Source organism: Vulpes lagopus, chromosome 14 (genome assembly GCF_018345385.1).
Source record: "Vulpes lagopus strain Blue_001 chromosome 14, ASM1834538v1, whole genome shotgun sequence".
Taxonomy (NCBI): Eukaryota; Metazoa; Chordata; class Mammalia; order Carnivora; family Canidae; genus Vulpes; species Vulpes lagopus.
Window position 1 is genome coordinate 10,993,272 of NC_054837.1, and position 26,095 is coordinate 11,019,366.

At 51.1% G+C, this 26,095-nt stretch overlaps 1 protein-coding gene across 1 annotated transcript in view; it reads right to left on the reverse strand.

The window, feature by feature from the left end:
• Nucleotides 1-26,095, reverse strand: part of BCR (BCR activator of RhoGEF and GTPase) — a 124,287-nt gene that overhangs the window by 56,080 nt on the left and 42,112 nt on the right. Inside the window, exon 3 of the mRNA XM_041728634.1 lies at nt 4,820-5,001. Within this exon, the coding sequence (XP_041584568.1) occupies nt 4,820-5,001 (182 nt within the window). The remainder of the gene's footprint in view (nt 1-4,819; nt 5,002-26,095) is intronic.

The window sequence follows — 26,095 nt, forward strand, 5'->3', positions numbered from 1 at the left end:
ATGAGGGCAGGAGCTGGACCTGAGTGGCAGGAGTATGGATGGCAGGATGGAATCTGGGGAGCACTCTTTACCCCCAGCCCCAACCTGGGGGAGCCAGGGTGATCAGGGAATCAAACTCTGGCTATGCAGGGGTGGGCTGCTTCCAGCTGGGAGTTGGCAGCCAGTTTGCTGGACAAAGGACCCTTCCTCTCTGGGTAGGGGCCATGCCTTTGCTTGGCAACAGGGACACCCACCATCCTGGAGCCTGGACAGCAGAGGGCCAGGGGCTGGCCTCCACACAGGGACCCAAGCTCTTGGAAACCCAGTCCTCTGAAAAGAGCATCAACATGTAGGGGAGGCAATGCAATTCTTTGTGTCTGCCCCACTGATTATAAACCAACCTGGGAGGGCTCTTAGGAGGAAGAGTATAGGCAGGGCTGGCACCAAACATCTGCTGTCTCCAACTCTGCAGGGAGGACAGGTGTGAGCAAATATTATCCCTGTTTAAGTTGTGTAAGGCAGGACCCAGAACTAGGCAATGTGGCCAAGATGAGCCACAGTGGCACAGGCACCATTTATCCTGCTGTGCCTGGTGCACAGCCTTACTGGGGCACCCACATGATCAAAGTGTCCCTAACCACTGAATCATAAAAGTGAATAAACTTGTGGTTGATCAGATAAAAGCTCTAGTCAGAGTTATAATTTCTGTTCCATGAGCCCAGCTCTTGATCAGATTTACTCAATGTGGTGATGACCAGTAGCAAAATTATAAAGCAGGTCTGTCTTCAAATACTCCTGAACCAGCGTTTACTACCCTTATAAAAAATGCAAATTTGACTTCTGAGTAGGAGTGATTGATTGAACATGTGCATTTGCATTGGCTTCAACCTAAAAAACAAAAAAACAAAACCCTAAACAAGAACAAACCCCAAAGGGTCCACGGGTGGTCCCTGCCAAGGCAGCACACCAGGGCCACTTCTGCAAAGCCACAGACCCCAAGTATTTGTTTGCCTTCTCGGCCTCTATGTGCCCATGAGAGGCCCCTGGCTGCTGGGCTCATCCAGCTCCACCACACACTGAAGGGCCCTTGAACATGAGAAGTGTGGGCTGAGGTGGTATCTGGTCTGATGTTTCTGGGACCTACCCCCTGTTGCTACCTCAGGGACAGGGCCTGGCAGGTCACCGTGGAGAACAAAGTCACAGTGTGTTACAGAGCCCAATGAGCAGGGGCTGCTCAACAATGTCAGCTCCCCTCTCTGTGCCCCGATGTCCCTCCTTATAAACAAACAGGTGAGAGGATGTGGAGAGTCTCAAGGACCCAAGGAAAGATGGACCATGCTGACCTGGCATATTACAGGCTCTGCCTCTCCAGGATGGCAGCTGGGAGTGATGCCAGACCCTCACCCCTTTTCCTGACGTTGTTGAAGGAAGGTTACTTTCTAGCCCAGAGCTCTGATCACAGCTTCTGGGAGTGTCCATGACACTGCCTTACTCCCTCTGGTCAGTAGTGCTAGCTTTGCCCTCCCAGGGGAGAGAGGGAATGGTCATCAAAATGGCCCACATGAGGGCAGCCTGGGTGGCTCAGTGGTTTAACGTTGCCTTCAGTCCAGGGCCTGATCCTGGAGACCCGGGATCGAGTCCCACATCGGGCTCCCTGCGTGGAGCCTGCTTCTCCCTCTGCCAGTGTCTCTGCCTCTCTCTCTCTCTCTCTCTGTCTCTCTCTCATGAATAAATAAATAAAAATCTTAAAAAAAAAAAAGAAAAAGAAAAAAGGCCCGCATGAAACTGCTCTTCTTCCCAGCAACCCCAAAGGGCTTACTAACATGTGTCCCCACCTGGTCATGGGGAGATGGAGGATGTGTGCCTGACGGCTCTTGCCGGGGGGCAGCCTGGCCTCTCCTGCAGCTTCTGTCCCCATCTGAGATCACATGGTCATCATTCAAGGGGGAAATAGCTTGGTCAAGATGGGCAGGCACCTCAGAACATCCAGGGCTAGAGAATGTCCTAGGTAACCATGTGTGGTCTGGGTCCTTCCCAAAGCAGCAAGGCAAGGGAGCTCCTGGCCTCTGTGGACTCCCTACCTTCCCCTGGGGGCAGTGTGCCCAGAGCAGACCTGCAACCCAGGAGTTCAGCGAGCCACCTTGCTGCTATGGAGTCCTTAAGGGTCCTCCTGATTGTTCCACAGCCCAAAGAGCTCAAGCTCGGTAGAGGTTGATGAACAGGGATTCCCCACCAGCCCGGCTGGTTGGGATTGCGTACCTCTGGCCTCGAGACCAGCATGCTGTCTGTGGGTGCCAGAAAGTGACAGCTGATTTTCATGAAACCAAAAAGAAAGAATGAAAGAAGAGAGTCTCACTGTACCGGCAGGGAGACCAAAGAGTCAAAGCTGAGTCTGTCTCCAAAGCAGTGGAGGGCCCCACCCCAGGCCTCCAAGCACCTAACCAGAGGGCTTCCGGAAGAAGGCGACACAGCCCTTTGCCAACCAAATTCTCATCTTACTACCTCACACCCTTTAGGACAACCACAACCATTATCACCCTCCCCTCCCCACCCCCCACAGAAAACAAATGCTAGCAAGAAGGTGGAGAAACCACACCTCCTGTGTGCTGTTGCGGGGGGTGTATGTGTGATATAAACTGGTGTGGCCAGTTTACCTATATGGAAAACAATACGGAGGTTCCTCAAAAAATTAAAAACAGAACTACCACAGGATCTAGCAATTCTACTTCTGGGTATTTGCCCTAAAGAACTGAAAACCAGGGTCTCAAAGAGATGCTTGTACACCTGTGTTCACAGCAGCATTACTCTTAATAGCTAAACTGTGGAAGCAGCCCAGGTGTCTCCCAACCGATGAACGCATTACCAAAACACGGTAGATGCGTACAATGTAGTATTATTCAGGCTTAAGAGGGGAATCATTCTGCAGGGTGCTATAGCATAAAGGAATCTTGGGCACGTTATGCTCAGTGAAATGAGCCTGTCACGAAAAGACATACGCTGTGTGAGTCCACTTCCATGAGGTAGAGCAGCCCGATGAACAAAGAGAAAGTACAGTGGTGGGTGCCAGGGGCTGGGGGCACTGTTTAATAGGTGCAGACTTTCAGATTTACATGATAAAAAGTGAGGGGGACCAATGGTGCTGACGGCCACACAACAAGGTGAATGCCGTTCAGACCACTTGACGTACAGTTCAAAATGGTTAAGAAGGCAAATTTTACGTTACATGTATTTGAACAGAATAGAAAAAAAAATTCCCATCTTATCCAGACGTTCCCTGACACCTGCTCTGGGCCAGGTGGTGTGCTCGGAATTGGCGAGCCCACCTCTGGCAAGGACAGATGTGTGAGACAGGTCTATGGGCTCCCTCGGGGGGGCCCAAGGAGAGCAGGCGTTGGGATCTGGACAGACTCCAGGACAGATAAGCCTCTGAGCATGGCTGAAAGGTAAGGGCAGAACTCCAAGTCAGTGTAGACAGGATTTGAGAGCAGGAGCCTAGTGGTGGTGGGCAGCCAAGCTGCATGGGGTCTGGGGTACAGGGAGGGCAGATCAGCCTCCTGGAGCAGCCTTGTCCCAAGTTCAGGACTCAGGCTGAACTTGGATGGGAAAGAGCCCCATCTGTACCAATCATGCTTGCAAAGCAGGAAGCAAGAGATGCACTGAGAAAGGCAAGGTAGGTGTCATCTGAGGACTCAGGAAGCCTTCAAACTGGTACCTGTGTGGGCCTGAGCAAGTAATTTCACCTCTTTGTACCTCAGTTTCCTAATCTGTAAAATAGTGAAATCAGGTATTTGGGTAAAAAGCTGCACAAGGGGGGAGTTTAGGTGGCTCAGTTGCTTAAGTATCTGCCTTGGGCTCAGGTCATGATCTCAGGGTCCTAGGTTTGGGATCCCCGCTCAGTGAATCTGCTTCTGGCTCCCCACCCAGGGAGTCTGCTTCTCTCTCTTCCTCGGCCCCTCCCCACCACTTGTGCATGCTCTCTTTCTCTCATTCACAAATAAATAAATAAAATCTTTAAAAACAAACAAACAAACAAAACGCTGCACAAGGCAAGTATGGGTATGTGTCACACCTGGGCTTCTTCTCCCATCCTTACATTTCAGAAAGGGAAGCCTGCCCAGCGCCAGGGTCTTTAGAAATCAGAAAAGCATAATTAAGAAGCAGTCCCACAGAGAAGGCACCAGCCCAACAGAGGAGCGACTGCAGTGAAAAGATACGCTTCTGGCACCTCCTACCAACAATGGATAAAAAGCAACTTTCTCTCTTGTTTTTCAACCTAGAGGGGACATCAACAGAAACAAGCTAAGCAAAAGAGGGAAGGTATTTGTCCTGTTCCAAAGAGGAGATGACAACAGGACTGTTAATGACAATGCAACCTCAAAGGCAAGACTCTGGTCAAATGGATGGAGTCCTCAGGAGCACCCTTTCTAGTGAAAAGGAGCCAGTGCACTGTGAGCAGCACAAGGAGAGCAGCCCAGATGCTGTCCCCCTCCTCTGCCCCACAGCACCACCGCTGGGGCGGCCACTGGTCCTGCTGGTAGGACAGGGGTGGTGCTCTCAGCCTCCACATGTGCTGCCTACGTCCTGCATGCTCAGCTGACAGTTCCATGATCTCACTGCTCAAAGCCTCCAGGGGGCCGTCTCCAGGCCAGCAGGTACCAGATAGGGGACTGAAAAAGGCATTTTTAGTGACTTCAGCTATCGGTTGCTCCTGATTGCACCTACTCGTCACTTATGCCTGAGAGAGCAGATGTGCTTCAGGGTGCCTTCAGGAAGTGGACAGTAGGCCAGAGCCAAGCCCAAGCCTTCCTTCACAGCCGGGCCCTTCCCCCTTGGGACTCACCACTTTGGTGGACTCCAGGGTTCCTGAGGCCAGTGTGTCCCGGCTGCCCCTGCCTTTGCTGCCAAGATGGGGTGAGGAGGAGGGTGAGTCATCGATGTAGGGCAGCCCCTCCTGGTGCCGGCGCTGCTCCTCAGCCCGGTCCGCAGCACAGCCATACCCAGGTGGCGTTCCAAACGACGCATCTGTGTGTGTAGAGAAGCAGCTTGTTAGAGACAGTGAGGGGGGCCACACCGCACATGTCCCAGCAGGCACTGGCTGATGATGTCGGGCATCCAGGGGTGTTGAACAAGGACTTCAGGTAAGCTGACCTCACCTTCACAACCAGCTAAGTGAAGACCACAGGGCAGATGGGGCTGAAACTGTGGCACACTCCCCAGACTATATGAGACTGGGCTTTCAGGACACTGTCTGGGGCACATAGTACTTGTATCAGGAGTGGGCCTGAGCAGCTACAGAAAGATGGAGCCCAAAGGCTAGCATCTTGCTATCAGAGACGGTCCTTATGCACCTGTCCATGGGGATCTGATGGGGTGAGGAGCACAGATCATGCTGGTCCAAGCACAAGCCCCAGCCCTTGTGAGCAGTGCCCCAGGCCAGCCAGTCCCAACCCAGGGAAAGGGCGCTGGAGCGCCTTCTCCTTACTCCACCTTTTGCCTTGGCTGACTCTTCCCATCTAGTCCACCAAAATCCCAGACCACCAATCTGAGTATACCTGTGAGGACAGAGTATCTTACCCTCTAGCCGGCTCCCTGCTGCTCAGGGCTATGGAGTTATAGAGAATAATACCTCCATCCTAAAGGTACCTGAAGACAGTCACCCCTTTCTCCCTAGCTAAATCACAAAGCCCACTCTCCTTTGCCTGTCTTTCTGTAGCTCTGTTTTCAGAACTAATCTCATCCAGTGGATCCTCACCAAGACTTTAACCCACAAGGGCCTGGCCCATTCCAAGCCTCATGTGAGTGTGACCTAACTCCTTCAAGGGCTCCTTCACAACACATGGGCTTTTTGAGAAGTCATCTTGATTGGGTTACGCTGTCTTCCCCATGACTCACTGGCAACCAGCCCTGTCCAACGTCACCACCACAGGGGACCCCTGCAGTGTTTATTTACTAGTTTACAACAACTTCTGCCACTAAGCACCCACAGCAACGAGGCCAGTAGGCACAGGCTTCCAGAGTAGACCTGGCAATTCTAGAAGGGGAATGTTCTCAGTTCTTCCCACGTGGCAGCTGAGAGGACCTGTGGCTGGAGAGGCCAGGTGCTCACCATATCGGCTATGATGGCTGCCAGTGCACTGTGAGACTCATCCACTACATCCCAGCTTCCTCACACACCTCTGCCTCTCCCACATTCTCCACCTCAGTGGGCCAGCAGGTGGCATGCCCTCTAACAGGTGTCCCTAGCCCTGGGTATGTATTAGTGCCAGCTTCAAAATCAACAGAGACCTATAGAATCAGACACCCAGGGAGGTCTGGGCCCTGCTGGTTGTACAGGCTTCCCAGGGGTTCCAGCAGGAAGCAGGGCTGAGACTGCTACATTAGCATAAGCTGGCATCTGGCACTGTGCTGGCTGTCTCCCTGACCCACACTGTGTCCCTGCTGCCTGTGTGCAAGCAGTGACCACAAAGGCCAGGTGGAGCCCTGCTGCTGTGTGTGTCCATAGGAGGGTCCCAGCAGAGGCTGGTTCTGGGATGAAAGTAGCAGACAGGGTGGAGGACCCTGAGAGCTGGGTGGGCTCCTACTCTGTGCCCTAACAACAAGCTGTACTGAGGTCCCCTGGTCTCCTTAGACCATGGGCTACTGTGGGGGCTCCTGGTGCCATCGCCATGTTGGTTATCAATGCTCAGCCCTGCTGGGGCCAGGATAGTCAGAGGCCAAGGTCAAGTTCTGTGTCCTCTTAAGAGTCTGCAAAGGTGCTCAACTAGCTCTTGCCTGGCATCCCTGAAGACAGATGTGGAGGGTTTAAATGTATTAAAAAGCACAGAACCCTGTTAAATACAGAACGCTAATCTCACACCCTACCCCCAAAACAAGTCTGACTTCAGCTTCTGCTTCCTTTTGGGGTATCACAGATTTTTTTTCTTTAACCAAAATGAACACAGAGGACTTCTTGTCCATTCAACATCCATGATATGAACCCTGTATCACAGCAGCCTCTACTGAAAAATTGCCCTCTGTGGGAGCTGCATCCAAAGGCAGTCCGGGCCCTGGACAGAAGGCTTTGGCTGCCAGATGCCTTTCTCATGGGTAGTCTGAATGATCCCCCTGGGCTGGGGGTGGGGGTATCTTTACTTCTGCAACCCAGGACATGTCCTCCAGGGGACAGGTGGGCTGATTCTAGACCCTGGGATGCGAATTTCCCAGAAGTGAGGCTCTGGTCCTGTCTAGGTTGCTATATACCTGTGAGAATCAGTGCAGGTCACTTAAGTGGTCTGTGTCTCAGTTTTCCTGACCTTATCATCAGGCGTGTGAACTAGACAACGGATGGAGGCTTGGCTCTGCTTTAAGCTGTTACAGTCACTGTGCAGGTCAGCCAGCCATGCCCTGCCTACCTCCTGACCTCACCTCCTTCACAGCATCTTACTCTGCTCCCCACTCTTCCTCTGGGCCCAGCTTTTACATTAGCTCAGAACTTTCAGTGTCCACACATCCTCTCTAGGAAACTATAAACTTTTTTTTTTGAAATAAGAATGTTTTTAAGAAGCCAACAACATATTCATCATCTAGAAGAGCATCCTTAATCTGAGCACCATCACCGGATATCCCAGCCTGTGACTACACTGAGCTCACGTTAAAGGTCAAATTAATACTGAGTGATGCCCCAAGTAAGAACTTTAGGGTCAAACTCAGGGTCCTAGGGCTTGCTCCAAATACTGCAAGATTCCACATCTGCAAAACGAAGTGCTATGCTAGCTTAGCAACATCCTGACTAAAAAAAAAAAAAAAAAAAAAAAAACCTGTGCAAAACCAAGTGCCTGGCAAAAGGTTTGCTGGCCAGGGCCGTGTGGGGCTGCTGAGCCTGCTGTAGACACTTCCCACCCACCAGGTGAGACAGAGAAGCCAGGCTCCACAGCCAGACTCAATGGGGCAATTAGGAGGATCAGGGCAACTCAAAGTCAGCTGTCTCCCACTCTGCACACATCTCTCTACACTGACATCCGAGAAACCAATGCTTTTAAGTCTGGATTCCAGATAGCTGGTCATTCATTGCTGGGCTACCTTCCACCAGAGGCTTCAGCTCACTGTCCTAGCTAACCCAGAACCCCCAGCCTGCTCCTGCAAATGTGATAGGGCAAGGAGGAGAGCCCTCCTTTCCTCTTCCTCCATCTTAATTGACACATAGGGACCCATCTTCCTTTCACACTTTCACACTTCTGGGGTCCCCATACCTCCTCGAGCATATTGTCTATTCCCGGGAGGCTTCGGGAGCTGCCATTTCCCAAGAACCAGAGCAAAGTGAGAGAGGGGCCTTGCTGTCCTCTCTTCTACCAGGAATATCCAGTGGGAAAGCCTCTCTGGGGCTCCTTCTCTCCAAGGACTGGGCACCTGGTGGCCGAGCTAACCTTGGTGCTTCCTGCAAAGTTCTACCCAAAGCTGAAAGCAAATACTGGTTTCAGAGGGGGTGGGCCTGTCATCCCACAGCTATGAGAGGCTCAGGGAAATGAGGGCTGATCCACACACAGAGCGGCGAACCAGCAGGGAAGAGGGCGGGGGCAGAGGGAGCAAGACCCACTCAGAGTTGGCAGGCAGCGGCCAGCTTAGCGTGGAAAACGGATGTGCACAATGAAATCCCAAACCTCCTCCTCTCCAGGCAAGTCGGCTTAGCAGCCACAATCCTGGCACTCTGCAAATCTAAAATCTAGTCTTTGATGCAAGGAAAAAAGGCAACCACCCCCACACCTGCCAAGTGGGAGGACTAAGTCCCTGTCAGCCCAGATCACATCCTCTTCTCACACCTCAAGGACAACACTGGTTAAAAAAACAAAGCAAAACAAAAAAACTTTCAAAAAATTAAATGTAGAATTACTATGCGATCGAGCAATTCCACTTCTGGGTATGCACGTAAAAGAACTGAAAGCAGTGGTGCAAACAGATATTTGCACATCCGTGCTCCTAGCAACATCATTCACAACAGCCAAACTGTGGAAGCAAATCAAACATCCACCGATGGGTGAATGGATAAGCCAAATGTGATATGGAAATACAACGGAATACTACTTGGCCTGAAAAAGTAAGACAATTCTGACACATGCTACAGCATGGATGACCCTGGAGGACATTATGCTAAGGGCAATAACCCTGTCACAAAATGACAAATTCACTGTGTGAGTCCACCTATATGACAGACCTGGAATAGTCAGATTCATGGAGATAAAGAGTTCGATAGTGGGGGCCAGGGGCTGGGGGAGGAGGGATGGGGAGTTGTTTTGTGGGTACAGAGCTTCAGTTTGGGAAGATGAAACAGTCCTGGGGAGAGGGATGGTGCTGCACAACAGTGTGAACGTGCTTAACACCCCCGAATAGTATACCTAAGAGTGATTAAAATGTCCCATTTGATGTTATATGTAACAAGTACCTACCACACACACACACACACACACACACACACACACACACACCCTGTGAGGTCCCTTCCAGACAGGGCAATGCTTGGGTAGCTGAGCCAGGGGAGGGGGTAGGGTGCAGGGGAGCGTCTCTCCATCCCCTTCATCGCCAACAGTCCCCTGCAACCATGTCTAAAATAAGCAGAGAACCAAAACTTCCAAGCAGTGTGCTCCCTGACCTGATGGGGGGGGGGGGGGGTGCTGGGTGGTAGGTACCCAGGCTGCATCACAGGTTTCTGCGGGTTTAATAACAAAGGACAATAAAGGAAGGCCTTGCTCATGCTCTGTAAGCACAGCTTTCAAAGGAGCCCTGGTGTCTGTCACACAGCCAGACCAGTCAAATTGGCACAGCCACTGTTCCAGCAGCTATCCCTCTACTCTTACAGAGTTTACACATCATCTTTTCCAGGCCACTTCCCTGTCCACCCGCATCTTCCTGACCCAGACTGGACAAGATTCCTGCCAGCCCATAAGAATCTGGTAATCACAGGTCACACCCAGTGCCAGAGCCGGATCCCCTGGCATAATAGCACCACGTGGATCCACAGCCCTGAAGCGGCTGTCCTTCCTGCTCTCAGAGGGCACATGTCTGCCTTCAAAGCATTAAATGTCCTTAGCCCAGCCTCCGGCCTGCCAGCCCCTCAAGGGAGAGCCCCAGCCTCTCCCCCACAGCCTGTCTTTCCTCAGCCCAGCCTTGGATCAAACAGCTCCAGTAACTTCGATACTCCTTCCCTGTTTTCGCAGCTGTGAGCCAGGAAGTGTGCATCTCACGACAAGGCCTCTCTCAGGCCCTGCTGGGATTTCTGCCGCAAGGGCTCCCAGGAAATGTGTGCAAAACCAAGCTCAGATCACCAGCCCTAGGTCTACTGGCTGCAGCCAACCAGGGGAGGCTCTGCTGGACCCAATGTACCTGGAGGGTCCTCAGATCCTGCTTCTGTGGCCCTGCTGCCGCCACAGGTGTGGGGCCCACATCCCAGCTCCTGTCCCACCCTCTGACCAGTGCACCCCAAGATGAGAGCCTGAAGCAAAATCCTCAGGAGGAAGAAATGTTCTCAGCCCTCCCCTCCCAAAGCAGACATGAGAACAGCTGGAAAGGGCCAGGGGAGGGATTCTGATAAACACATGACAGGGTTGAGAGGAAAGAAGGGACCTCAGGAACTTGGGTAGGAGTGGAGGAACTCAATCATGCATCAAGACCGAGGCAGGGTGGTCTCATATCCCTGTTTACACTGTCAGCAAAGGGCTGGGCTGTATTTATTAATTGAGGTAAAAGACATTCAAACACCATCTTCTTCCTGGTTGGCCAGCTGCGGTGGGCAGGTTTCAGCAGAGGCAGGTACTGAGTCCCCCCTCCACCTCATCATATCTGGAGAAGCCCTGCTTTCCCCACTCCTGCCCTCTCCTTTCTGAACCCCACACCTCTCCTGGGCTGCAGGCATACAGCACAGTGCTAATGGTGTTGCAGGGTTGGTGACTTCCAGACAGGAGCTCACGTCCTTGGGGGTGTCCTGCCAGCTAGGCATCAGCCTCTGGGAGAGGCTCAGAAAACCCTGGCTAGGACACCCCCCGGGTCTCACCAATGGGCACACAGGTTCTACAGGTCCAAGCTAGCTCTGGACACCACATTCATGCACAGCCTCGAGCCTTCCTCCCACCACCTGGTGCCCTGGGAACAGATTCTATCTGCAGGACTGGCTGCAGGTCTTGGGGCTCTGCTGACTTCTTTACCGTGATACTTCAGGAAAGTGAATTTCCCCAACCGTAGAAAAGCCTTGAATGTGCCCAAGCAAGCCAGTACTTTTGGAAAATACCTGCTCCCCTTTTCTCAAGCACTTCCTCTGGGTGAGGCATAGTGCTGATATCCTTGAATCCATCCTGACCCCTTAATGGGCAGCAACTTCGAGATGCTCATTTTTCAGACAAGAAAAGGAGTCTCCGAGAGAGGAACAGGTGGAGCCTGACTAGGCCCCAGGTCCACCCGTGTGACCTGCTTATCTGGTCACTTTCTGAAGACATTTCTAAAAGGTTGAGCTGATAACTATATGACTTAACAATTCCTCTCCTAGATCTATAACCAAAGGAGGGCAGGTGTTTAAAGCAAAAGTTGTACTGGGATAATTCAAGCTATGTTTGAGCAGCATTATTCACAAGGGCCAAAAGGTAGAACCACCCAAATGTCCATCAACTGATAAATGGATAAGGAAACTGTGGTGTTATCTCTACAGTGGGATATCACTCAGTCTTCAAAAAGAATGAAGTACTGAGACAGGCTGAACATGAACCCCCAAAACAAGATGCCAAGTGAAGAAGGTAGTCATAAAAGACCACATGTTGGGATCCCTGGGTGGCGCAGCGGTTTGGCGCCTGCCTTTGGCCCAGGGCGTGATCCTGGAGACCCGGGATCGAATCCCACGTTGGGCTCCCGGTGCATGGAGCCTGCTTCTCCCTCTGCCTGTGTCTCTCTGGCTCTGGCTCTGCCTGTGTCTCTGGCTCTGTCTCTCCTTCTATCTCTCAAGAATAAATAAATAAAATCTTAAAAAAAAAAAAATTAAAAAAAAAAAAGACCACATGTTGTCTGATTCCATTTACATGAAATGTCCAGAAGAGACAAATCCAAAGACAGAAAGTAGATGCTTAATGAGTATGGGATTTCCTGCTGCAGTGATGATGGTGTTTGGGAACTAAACAGAAGTGGTAGTCACACAACACTGCGAATACACTAAATGATGAGTTGTTTGCTTTGAAATGTTTAGTTTTACATTGTCATTTCACCTCAAAAAAAAAGAAATTAAGAAAGAAAGAAAGAAAGAGAAAGAAAAAAAAGAAATAAAGAAAGAAAAAAGAAAGAAAGAAAAAGAAAAAAAGAAAGAAAGAAAGAGAAAGAGATCTGTTTTCCTCTGTTAAAAGAAGGAATCTGGAACATTATACAGTGGTTTCCTGAAGACCAAGAACATCGTTCCTGACTGACGTCAGTACTGCCTGGCACCATAACCCCAGGCCACCCACAGGCAGTGAGAGGTTACTCTACATTCTAAGATATCTGGTTGGTTTGGGTGGTTTTTCCATTTTTTTCCTCTACCCTCAGGCTGGCAGCTGCCCCCTCTTGCATCTACACCAAGGAAGTCAAAATTCTTTATAAACCAGATGCTCCCCATCTAGTTGGCCACTACACCCTGGTGAGAGGCCTGTTGTCAGAGCCTGCGGTTCTGCAGGGGAAGGGGGAGCACAGAGAATACCCTGGAATCCTGCGACCTTCCAGCCTTTATGCTGCCACCCCAACAATGACATCACCAGGCTAGTGTGGAAAGCCCCAGCTGCCCGGGTAGTGGGAGCCCATGGTCCAGACCAGCCTGTGGAACACAGAAGGCTCTGACACTAGTCAAGTCTCCCCGACAGGCCAGAAAATGTTGGTTGGGAAGGGCCTGGGCCTGCCCTGTTCATGGCCTGATGCCTCAGCTCTCCTGGCAGCTCTAGATGCCCTGAACAAAGCTGGGCTCTCTTGGAGGACACAGGCCGACTAATATAATAGCTCTTATGACTCTTCCGCTCGGGGTTTGGGTTCCAGCTGGTTGTAGACTGAATCACCACAAGGCCAACTCTGCGGGTGACTTTTAGCATTAAGATTGAATGTCCCCAGTGTGGGCAGACAAGGACTCCCTGATAAGCATCGAGAGAGTTGTTAAAAGATTTCCTTCTGTCTTCAAGGACCCACCTGTGCCTAAAGATGGAAAGATCACTTATGTTCTGGGCTGGGGCTGGAACCAGATGGCGCCAGGGTGGGGCAGGCAGAGGCTGGAACACGAACCAGCTGGGAAGCTGCAGCCCTCAGTCACTGGATGATGTTATTATTATTCTTTAGCACCACCTTCATTCTTCAACAGGTTCAGAAAGATTTCCTGGAGGCAGTTTGGCCTCAGACAATCAAGCTGATGTATTTATTCGGTACCCAACATTCACCCAAGATGTATGACATTTCTATTTCATGTTAGGCATGGCATCACAGACCCAGCCCCTGCCCCTGGGAGCCATCAGACTCTCAGGAGTCACATGACATGTGCATCACAGCAAAGCCACACATGGGGGGCAGCTAGGCCCTCAAGCAAGGCAGCAGAGACCATCTCCCCACGGAAGTGACCACTCCAAGACCCACTAGAGTAATAAGAGAGGCAGATACTGGCTCCCCACAGAATATGAAGGTGGGAAGGACACTACAGTAGGTTGAATGGTGGCCCCCAAAAGATAAGTCTACATTCTAACAACTGAACTGTATGAGGGAACTTATTTTGGTAAGAGTCCTTACAGATGTAATTTAGCTAAGAACTTTGAGATAAAATCACCCCGGATTACCCAATGGACCCTAAATCTAGTGACAAGTGTCCTTATGAGGACAGAAGAGAAGAAGGCTCTGTGAAGGTGGAGGCAGAGATTAAAATGACATGGTCTGTAGCCAAGGAATGCATGGGGACACCAGGAATTGGAGATGGCAACAAAGTATTCTCCCCTAGAGCCCCCCAGAGAGAGTATGGCCCTGCTCTACACCTTGATTTGGACTCCTGCCTCCAGAACTGTGGAAGAGTATGTATTTGTTGTTTTAAGCCACTGAGTCTATGGCCATTCATTATGGCAGCCCCAGGAGACTAATACAGGTGTAGCCTATGGCCTGAAAGTGATGCCATGGGGTCAAAGAAGAGATGGCTGGCCCCAGGAGAGGGCCAGAAAGGCTTCACAAAGACAAGGTCTGTGTGGGATGGAAGAACCACTGAGCCCTCCACCAGCAGAGGGGCTGCAGAGGTGCCCCACACAGGGAGCTGGGTCAACCCAGCTGCGGGGCTATTGCAAGCTCATGAATGAGGAAAGGCTGGAAAGGTGATATGCTGGGAATGAGGTGAGAGTGGTGGGAAGGAGTAATTCTAAGAGGCTTGGGCTTTGGGCCAAGGACCCAAGGCACGATTTAGGAGGTATCAAGGGTTACTGAGGCATGGACCAAAGGTGGGGGCAGGGAACACAGGCAGATGACACTCTGACAGCACATCCGAGTTTGATATTGCGGTTAGGACCCAGCTGGAGGCTTCTGTGATGGTAATTCCAGGTGAATGGGTCGAGGGTCTGGTTTTAGTGGGAATGGACACCGACATCAAATGCCACAAACAGGCCCAGACTGAGCGGACCCAGGAAAAAGGAAGAAGAGCAAAGGGGGTGCTGAGTTTCCAGGACTTGAGGCTGAGACTTGGCTGCAGGCAACTGGCCCGTAGAGTCATCGGGGGTGAGAGGCACAAGGCAGTAGAGGTGGGCAGAGCCCTTCAAGAGGATGGCACTGAGAGCAGGACCATAGTCTGGGAGCAACATGGGAATTGAGGCACATGGTCACTGGATGGCTGTGGGAACGCTCATCTCATTCCATTCCCACTTCAAAGAGGAAACGCAGAGGGAAGAGAGAAAAAATGGTGGGAAGAAAGAGCTCCCACTGTCTGGTGGTCAGCCTACAGTGCCCAGGCCAGGGCTGGACCATGAACAGGCACTCATCAGGGGTGAGCTCAGGAGAGCAGGAGGAACAGCCACTTTCCCTACCTCGACCTCAGGACTGCCTTCCCGAAGGAAGCCTGGGGAGAGTTAGGAAAGGAGGTACACGTACATGCATGTCCACAGCAGCATCACTCACAATGGCGAAAGGCAGAAGTAACCCAAGCGACCAGCGGCAGATGGATGAACAAAATGCGGTATACATGTACAACGGAATATTACTCAGTCTTAAAAGAAGGAAGTCCTGCAACATGCCACAACACAGGTGAACCTTGAGAATAATATGCCAAGTGAAAACAATCACAAAAGGATAAACATCTCATGATTCCATTGATATAAATGTATTGGTTTGCCAGGGCTGCCTTAACAAAATACCCTAGACTGAGTGGCTTAAACAACAGGAATCTATTTTCTCTGGAAGCTGGAAGTCAACAAGCAAGTAAACAAGCAACAAGCCATACCAGTATGGCTGGGTTCTGGTGACAGCTCTCTTGCTGGCTTGCAGACAGATGCATTCTTGCTGTGTGCTCATATGGCCTCGTCTTAGTAGGTGGAAAGAAAGACGGTGCTAGCTCTCTTTGGGTCTTTTCTTTTTAGGGGACTAGACCCATCACAAGGGCCGCATGATCTGACTATCCCCCAAAGGCCCCACCTACAAATATGTTGCAAGTTAGGGATTCAACATATGAATTTTTGGAGGGAGGGGACACAAAAATTTAGTCCACGACTTTGGAGGTACCTAGAATAGGCAAATTCACAGACAGAAAATAGAATGGGGGTTGTCAGCTAGCTGGGAGGAGAGGGCAGTGGGGACTTACTGCTTAGTAGGGAGGGTTTCTGCTTGGGATAAAGAAAAAGTTCTGGAGATAACTGGTGGTGATGGCTGCATGACAATGTGAATGCATTTAACACAACTGAATTATATGTTTAAAAATAGTTAAGATGGTAAATTTTATGTCAATCCCCCCTAAAACAAACCCTAGATAAAAAAATAAAAATCAGTCAGGTTTAGAATTTTTTTGAAAGATTTTATTTTTATTTATTCATGAGAGACAGAGAGAGAGAGAGAGAGAGAGAGAGGCAGAGACACAGGCAGAAGGAGAAGCAGGCTCCATATAGGGAGCCCAATGTGGGACTCAATCCTGGGACTCCAGGATCATGCCCTGGACCGAAGGCAGGCGCTAAACTGCTGAGCCACTCAGGGATCCCCTAGAAATTTTTTAAAAAGAAGAAAGAAGTACAGTGTTATGGGCTGAACCGTGTCTCCCCTACTGGCCCAAATTTACACGATGAAGTCTTAATCCACAATACATCCAAAGTGACCTTATTTGGAGATGTAGTCTTTGCCAAGTTCAAATGAGATCATTAGGTTGGGCCCAAATCCAATACGACTGTGTCCTTATAATAAATGGAAATTTATTTTTTAAAAGACTTTCTTTTCTCTCTTTTTTTCTTTCACAAGCAGGGGGAGGGGCAGAGGGAGAGAGAGAATCTCACGCAGACTCTGTGATGCGGGGCTCAATCTCGTGATCCTGAGATTATGACCTGAACTGAAACAAGAATCAGACCCAGGTGCCCTAGAAAAGGGAAACTTAAAGATAGAGCAGTAGATAGGGAGAATGCCATATGAACATGAAGACAGTCATCTACAAATCAAAAAAGAAAAAAAAAAAAAAAAAGAGGCCTGGGACAGATTCACAGATTCTTCCTCCCAGCACTTAAAACGATCCAACCCTACCAACACCTCAATCTCAGACTTCCAGCCTCCATTATAACTGTGAGACAATAAATGTCTCTTGTGTGAGCCACCCAGTATGTGGTTCTTTGTTACACAGCCCTAGCAAACTAATACATACAGCAATTGTGTAGCTTGCGCACAAGCTCTGAGCCTCTTCCCACCTAGTGTCTCCATGGTCAATGTTTCGCTCATGCACAGAAATAGGACTCTGCCCAGCCAGCCAGCCAGCTGCAGCTACCCGGGGGCTGTCTATGCTCAGCAGCACACCCACAGATTCAGATTCAGATCACAGAGAAAGAAGAGTGACTAGGCCCCATGCGGTCAGGGGCAACAGGCCAGCCCTGTGGTTCACCCCCTGCTGCCATGCAGAACATTCATGCCTTCCTGGTCTCTCTTTAACTAGTGCTATTCTCCCTTAGAAGCTAGACTATTGTAGATTTGCCCCAGACTCTGCTACTCAAGAATAGACCATAACCACCAGGATATCTTACAACTGTACAAGTCAGAAATACAGAAACCGAGCGCTGTGGACCCTCCCCACCCACAACAATAGTCTGCCAACTGCCCCTCCCTTGAGGGCAGAGCAGGAAGGATGCAAGACTCCCTCCTGAGTGAAGCCCCAGCACCTTCCTCCTTCTCGACCTCAGGACCTCACTGTGTTCCCTTCATCTTGTTCTGAAAGGGGGGCTTTATGTGCACATAAGGACAGTGAACTAAAGTTACAAGATCAGCACCCACAAGTCAGAGACCAATGCTGGGGACAGACCGATGATACGCCTGTGAATGTGCCCTCACCAAATTCACACACCGAAGCTCTAACCTTCGATGTGATGGTATTTGGCGGTGAGACCTTTTGGGAGTTAATTAGGTTTAGATGAGATCATGAGAGTGGGGCCCTCATGATGGGATTTGTGTTCTTGTAAGAAGAGGAAGAGACACCAGAGCTCTCTTTCTCTTTCTGATATGTGAGGACACACCAAGAAGACAGACATCTTCAAGTCAGGAAGAAGGTCCACACCAGGAACTGAACTGGCTGGCACACTGACCTGGGACTTCCTAGGTCAAATAAATGTCTGTTGTATAAGCTCCCCAGTCTGTAAGGTTTTGTTATGGCAGCCTTGCTCTGTTGTCCTCAATGGATTTCCAAAGTGCAAGTCCTTTCCCCTGGGAGTCAGGGACTCCCCACCAGGAAAAGGAACCTCCTGCTTGCCTGCATTCCTGCCCTGCGAAGGCATAGCTCTGGCTCAGTCTTGGGGACTAGTCTGCAAGTTTCCTGTCTGCTCTACTCCTGGGTCACCCCAATCTACGGCACTCCTGAGAGGTTCACTGGCTTCTGGATACACGGGGGCGGGGGAGTGGGTGGGGACACAGTAGCTGGGATGCCAGCCTGAGTCAGAGACCCTGAGACATCTGTGGGGGCAGCACACAGACGCAGTAACAGGCCCTGTCCAGGTGCTCAGCTTCAAGTCCTCAAACCTCTCTGCAAGGGAGCTGATACCTTGTCTTACAGATCAAAGTTGAAGGTTTGGAAGTGGAAGCAACATTCCCTGAGCCTCACGGCTAACAAGTTGAGTTGAAAAGCAGGGGGTTCACCCAGGTAGGTGTGCCCAGCCAAGGCCACCTCCTGGAGGTTCAGAGGGGTTAGCCCCACCCTGAGCTCGATCCCTGACTTCAGGCATCCTGGGAATGAACCGGAGGTAAGCTGGGGTGGCAGAAGTAAGGGGGGTTATTTTATATTCTGCACCACAACCTGAGATGTACCCAATGTCAAAAGCCAAGGAACCAGGAGGCACCAGGGTCTCTAAGTTTAAGACAGAATGAATTTTCCTCTGGAAAGCTTTCTGTGCACTCGAATCAAGTGGCCAGGAACTCTACCATCCTTGACTTACATATTTGGAAAAGGAAATATAATTCCTCTGTTCCCAGACTCCCTCTTCCCCGCCCCAACCTCCAGGGCCTTCTTCCATCATGCCAGAAAAAGGACAACAAACAAACTGGGATTACTGAGGCCACTCAGAGGCTTGTTTCATCTCTCGATATTCCCACCAGTGAAATGGGGATAATGACACTGTACCCTCACACCCTGAGGGGGTGATGAACAGGCCACCTTTCTCCTGCTAGAGGGAGGAAGCATCCAGAAGCACAAGCATCATTTATCATAATTATCAGAAGCCTCAGCTATTCATGTGGTCCAACCTGTGGTAGTTACTGGAGTTCCTTTCCAGAAAATCACATGATTACCTCTTGTCTGACTTCTAGGGTACTCAGCATCATCTTCTACTTCTTTGTGAGGCTGAAGGCTCCATTCTGGGAAATGCTGGAGGTGGGGGCGGTGGTGAGCTCACATGCTTGGGGCTACTGGGAAGACTCTTCTCAGAGCCATAAAACATGTACAGCAGAACCCGTGGCACCCACCACAGGTCTCAGGCTGCCGTGGTCAGAGGGTGACTCTGGCAGGGTGATCCCCTCCATCTGGCCTGCTGCAAAGCCCACCAGGGCTCCAAATGCCAGCCCCACTCTGCCCTTCTCAGCACCCCATTGCTGGTCTCCCAGGGAGGCTGTGGCCCTCACCTTCCCACAGGTCTCTTCTGGGGCTCCCCCAGTTCTCTTCTGCAGCCCCGATCAGTGGAACAGAGCATCCCTCATTCCCCTGGGGCTCAGAGTCTGCAGGGAACAGGGTCTCTGTGGAGTACAAGGTCTTGAGAACAGCTGAGGAACGAGCCAGAAAACAAGCCAGCAAGGATCTCTGTCCAGATGAAAGAGGAGACAGAGGACTAGCTTCAGCTCTTGACCTGAAACTTGAAACTGTCATGTGGGAATTACCACCTTTGGTGATAATCCCAGTTGTCATCGCAGTACAACAGCCTGGTCCAGGCTCCATGCTCCCTCCCCAATCAGTCTGGCTTGGGAACCAGGCACAGCTCCCCTCTTGCTTTCCCTGGCACCGGTACCACGTGTAGGAGGAGACAGGATTCACACACCCAAGGCACCCCTAGGGGCAGAGCTGCCAGATGCCCACTCAGGCCTCTACCTCTGTCACTGGCCAGCCCAGCCTGCAGACCCAGCAGGTCTTGATGAGGGTCTGCAATATGCTCAGTTCTGAAAGTACTTTTTAGGAAAAGCGAGTCCTCCAAAGAGAGACTCAACCCACAGACAGGGCAGAGTGGACCACCGCACCACAGAAGGCCCTGGGCTCATCAGTGTAGACGTTCTAGGAAGAGGCCCTTCCCTCAGGAATCGTGGGATCCCAGGGGAAACAAGGCTTCTGGAAAGGCTCCCAGAGGAATCCAACACCAGCTCTGAGCCTGGCACTTCTCCCAGAAATACCACACATGGTAGAATGACAGCTTGGTTCAACTGGGTCACCCTGCCCAGCAATCACGCTATCAGGCTGGCACCTCACTCCAGTACTGTTGAGGACACAGAATTTGAGTTCAGATTTCCCAGACAGACATGAGGAGAATGAGGCCGATCCCTCATTCTTCACAACCTTGACTCTAGCCCACCACCTAAAGGTAGGTGTCCTGCCATCCCCCAGTAGAGACCCAGTCGGATCACAGGTTCACAGCAGTAGCTGGCACACAGCAGGCACCTAATAGGTGCGTGTCCCCTCTTAGCCCTTGTGAAAGGAACTCTGACAGCTTATGCCCAGGGCTCTTTGCTGTGCCCACATGAATCTTCCCAGTAGGAGGGGTTTTCCATCTTTTTAAAGCCAGTCTCGGCTATGCAGGTGTATTTCCCTAGTCTTGCCTGAATCTAGCCTGAGGCATGCTCTGCTCTATGCTGGAGGGTGGGGAATGCCACTGAAAAGAGCCAGGGGCAATCGAAGGCTGGGCTTCCGGAAGGCTGTTTGGACAGCAGGACCCTGACCACCTCAGAGCCACAAGCTTTCTCCCAGCCTTCCAAAGTGGCTATAGGAGTCAACACACAGCAGCAGTGCAGACAAACATCCCCTAGCTCCCTGTGCTACTCAGCCAGGATGTGCCGTTATTGCAAGGAGGAGACAGCCATGGGGGGCTCAGAACCCACCAGACAGCAGGAACCCACAGAATCTATCTGGAGAGACCCCTTTTCTCTAGCTATAAGACCTTGGACAGAAGTGCCCAGAATGGTGGCACATGGAAGGCCTCAGGGCTGGGGTAACAAAGTGACACAATCTGACACACACGCGCACGCATGTCATATTCCAAGTTTCTAGAAAGACCCACAACTCACCAGTGACATAACACACTCCTTCCTTTTGGCAGCCCCCCTTGGAATGCCTTAGAAGACGTGAGTCTGGACATTTACACCCTCTATACCCTGTGCGGAGGTTTCCTTTAATCAGGGAAATACAGTTTATACCCAATAATCTAACCCAGAAGGCAGGCTGGTGACAGAGTTGCTTTTAGGGAATTCAGTGCAAGATGACGACCTGAGAAGTAAAACGGGAACTGAGGCTCTGTCCTCAAGCCCACTCTGGTTTCCATTCTTACTGTGGCTGAGGGGAGTCTCAGGTGCAACATGTTACAGAGCTGGGAAGGCCACTGCTGAGCTTCGCCAACCTGCCCCCTGAGCTGTGAGGCCCCCTCCCCCGACAAATGCTCCATTCTGGGCCTCAGCTCACACTCTTTCCATCCAGAGGCCTCCATGGGCCTCTGAATTCTACCTTCTTCACGGCCTGCTGCTCCAACAAACCCTTCCACAAATGTGACTTAACCTCACAGCCACCCCCCCAACCCCCCTTAGGGGAACTAAGAGCCTACCTGACCTCTCACCTACTTTACAGCCCACATCTAGTCCCTCCTCAACTATTCATAAGCTCCTTAGGACGGCCAGAGTCCTAAGGCCCTGACCACCCAGGGACCATATGTTAAGTCACCATCCCCTGCCTCACTGATTTTACCTCATGGCTCCCCTGCCTTCCAGGGCCCAGATCAAAATAAACAGACAACCTCCCATACATATAATCACCAACATGTAGGGTGCCAGGAAACATGAAATAAAGGAGGACCACCCTCCCTTTTAAGCTGGTAAGATATATAGTAAAATTTCCATTCACTATCTCCAGAGTCCAGGTGTGCATGGGTCTCTATAAAAATGCTCACTCAGACAATCCCATAGCCAAGAACCATCTGGAGGACTCGGGCTTGAGTTTCAGAACATCTAAAGGGTGTGTGGGTTGAGTTCATTTCTGAGTCACAAAAACCGAAAGTGATTTTTTGGGTCACTGGCAACCGGGAAAGCCTCCAATGTCTGCCCACTGACCCCACGTGCCCATGACCTAACGACTGATTTTCTATGGGGCACTGGCTGGCACACCTCCTGTGGCAGGCGGGGCCACTGTGCCCTTCTGAAGACCAGGAGGGAAGAGGCCGACAGAGGGGACCAGGGTGCTCAGGGCCCAGGTGCCCACTACATGCACACACAGAGCCAGCACTTCATATGCATCACTGAACTCGAGCCTCATGTTTTGGGAACAGGGTGGAGAGAAGCAATGATGGTATCTTCTGTTTCCAAACAAGAATAGCCTGTCGCCACAGGGCAGAGAACTGCTGCAGGCTGCCTCTGCCAGGAGAAGGGCCAGTGGGAACAGCGTGTAGATGCTGCTACAGGCAGGCACATGGGCCCTCTGGAGGCAGATTCTATGCTCTGGTTCAGACTCTGTCTACAGACCTCAAGGGGTCTTGGGGGACAAAAGCACGAGCAGAGGAGCCCTAGAGGGGAGATTTTCCACCAGATCCCAAAGTCTGGAAAGATTCTTCTCTCCAAAGCTCTGGACGCAAGTCCAGGTTAGTATCATGTGAACTGATTTCTGCCCTTCAACATTTTCCTCCTGTCTCTGTATGTTTACATCTGCATATGTGGGGGGGGGGCGTGTAAGTGTGTGCATGTAGCATGTATGTGCAGGTGTGTGCACATGCAAGAGGCATGTGCATCCACCAAAGGGACCCTAACTCAGCTTCTCAGGTTGGCAGCTCCTGCCGGTCTTTGCCAAACTGCCATAGCACAGTGGCTCCTTGGCTAGATCCCACAGGTTGGTCCTTGTTAATAAGCCCTCCCTCCATGTGGTGACATAGCAGCACTTACAATCATTCTCATTGACCATCTCACCTCAAGGCTGTGGAAGGACAGGGCCACAAGTGCCCACAGGTGCATCAGGTGGGCTCACTGCTGACCAGCTACAGAAACACAGAGCTGGGACCTCAATCCTGGTTAGGCCCTTTCTGCGCCCAGGCTCCTGCCTCTCCACGTGACAGTGGCTGCCCCCCAACCCCCGGCTGGTGGCACCTGAGCCACTGACTTAAGGCAGAAGCCATGTGCAAAGCAGCACTGATCTTGGCTCCAACTCAGTCTTACAGCACTGCCCACCTGGGTGACCTTGGCAAATTACTGCATCCCTCTAGGACCCAGGCTTCTCATCAATACAAAGAGGATTCAGCTGGCCTGCAAACCTTGAGGAGAAGGTGCCAGGCACTGGGCTTGGTATAGTGCAGCTTCCAGGATGTACCTGGCCAAAGGCACCGGGAGTCCTGGGTTCTATCACACAAGCAGGGCCTGAGGCTTTGAAATCAGCAGGCCCTGTCCTCGTCTGAGTGCTGGGTCTTGAGGCTTTCAGCTGCTGGGGAGCTGAAAAACCAACATAAAATTAGGAATAGAACTAAGGTCAGAGTTACTAAGCTGACAGCACCTCCTGGGATGAGGTGGTTTAGCATCTAAAGGATAAGCAGCCTTCAGACAGGCCAAGGGTGCCCGGAGGAGCAGACAGGCATGGCAGGGTGACAGGGGAAGCAGGAAGGGCCAAAAAAGAGGACAGGAAGACCCTTGAAGACTCCCTAACTTGTCTGGGACTTTCTTCCCCCACCTGCAGCTTTAGCCAGGGGTCGGATTCTCCCTCTGAAAATGGGGTGTAAATGTGGGAGCGGGCATGGGTGGGGACATAACTCCCAAGCCTATGTACTCCATGAGCCTGGCCAGATGGCACAGGTGTCCCAAGTAGCCAGGGAAGAACGCAACGTGCATTCCTGCTGGATTCCACTCCCGTGGCGGGAAGGGGGTGGGGAGAACACAGCTGGCGTAGCCTCCACACAAGGCAGCCTGAGCCTATGGCACCCCCTCAACACCACTGCCCTACCCAGCATGTGCAGTTGGTCACCATGTGGAAGCGGCACAGGGAAACCATCTTAGAAACAAGGCCCCTCCTTCCCCATTCCTGAGCATATACAGTGTGCCAGTCTGTTCTGGCCCTTACTGCTAATCCCAACACAGCCCTGTAAGTTCCTAGGGTCATTCCCATTTAACAAATGGGAAAACAATAGCTCGCCTGACACCATCTGTCCCATCAGATGGTTCTGGATGCTGTACTCTCCACTCCACCTGTGGCCCCCACCACAGAGAAGCTGGAACCCCACACTATGATGGAGTACATTCCATGAAGGAATGCTATGTGTCCATGACAACTGCACAGGGTGGGTGTACTAGGGAATGACAGCTGGATGTGGGGCTGGGGAGCAGGCTGGTGGGAAGGCAGGCCTTGGCATGCAGGACAGGCAGGAGTGGGGAGGCAATTTCTGGGATCCTTTGGCCAGGAATTCCGGATCTTGCCAAAGATCTCCATGCATTCATAGCTGGAAGCCTTACTCTTCCTAGAAATGGGGCAGATGGCTCTACATACTCTGTGTGGGGCCAGAGAAATCAGCAGAAGAGTCTCAAGCAGAGCAGGGACTGAGCAAACCAGGGTATGATACTGCTGAGTAACCCAACAAGAAGCAAAGAGGTGGTTCTGGAGCATTGCAAATCAGAAGCTGCTAGGACTGATGGGAAACAATGCCAGGAGGTCTGGGCCTGAATCTGCAGTGTGAGTGTCCACGGGTTCAGGCTTGGGGGTTTAGAGAGGAGCTGTAGGAAAGTTTCTGCGGAAGGCAGAGGTGACCAGCACCGGTTGCATCCCTTGAGATGATGTCTAAGGATAGGGGGCCAATCCCAGGGAACACCACCATACACAGAAAAAAGGAAATTCAAAGGCAGAGGCTTGAACTTCCAGTTTCAGGCAAGACGAGCAAGTGCACTCCATGTTTTTCCACTCACCACAACTACAAATTCTGGACAAAATATATGAAATAGCTATCATGGGACTCTGAAAGGCGGGGAGCAGAAGCACTGGGTAGGCATCTCAGGACCTGGAGGATGTCCCAGAAGGGCCTTCTCAGGTTTTCCGTTTATTTTAAACTTTATTTCTTTTAGAGCAGTTTTAATGGTTCATAGCGAAACTGAAAGGAAGCTACAGATTTCCCACATGCCCTCCTCCACCCATTATTAACATTCGGCATCAGAGGGGTGCATCTGTCACAACTGATGAACCTACACTGATATGTCATCATCACGCAAAGCTCATAGTCTGCGTTAGGGTTTGCTCTCAGTGTTGTGGATTGTAGGGGTTTGGACAAACCACTGTAGTATCACAGAGAAGAGCTGGGAGATTTTGCGTCCCATCTATCCCAGTTTGGGCAGTGGAGCAGCCCAAAAGTGCCAACAGGCACAGACAGAAAGAAAAAAAAAAACAACCCAAAACAACAGAAAAGCCTGCTTTCTCTACACAAAGGACCCAAAAGGAGGGATCCAGTGAATTAAACTTTTAACCTTATCTACTGTGCTCCAGGTGAACACCAGCAAGGTGAGGCACCCCTTCCACTTCCCAGTGGCCCTGTGGGGTAGAGTCCTGTGCCCTCTCCACTCTATACTAGGAGAGTGCCATCAAAGAAGCAGAGTCCCTACTGCCACCGGTACAGTAGCAGTGGACCTTGCGGTGACAGCAAGGGGAGGTTGGAGCCCAGCCTTCTAGTCAGGACCTGGAGAAGTAGAGAGTGTAGGACAAATCAGGGAGAGGAAGGAGCTGGAGAAAGGATCCTTTAAGTCTGTGTGTGAAGCCCTCGGCTCCCCTGCCCCAAGCTGCCTATGCATGAAGCCACCTGTGTTCAGCACAGTACAGGTTTGGGACTTGAACTACATGAGTGAGCACTGATACTACTGCCTGGCTTGCAGACTGACCTCTGGCTGGTGCACAGCAGGGTGGGCGGTGGAACCAGAGGCCAGAGAGTGAGCTAAGATGTGCGGTCTGAATCTAACTGGGTTGACTGACTGTTTAAATAATTCCATCAACATCTCCAGAATATTTAAACAATCCAGAGTCTCATAACGTACCATTCAAAATGTCCAGGATACAATCCAAAATTACGCAACAAAGAACCTGGAAACCTAAGCTGTTCAAGGAAAAGGCAACCAACAAACATCCACCCCCTGCCCAGCAGGGAATCTGCTTTTCCCTCTCCCTCTGCCTGACACTTCCCCTGTTTGTGCTCTTTCTCTCTGTCACATAAATAAGTAAATAAAAATATATATATTTTTAAAAAAAGAACCAGGGCAGCCTGCGTGGCTC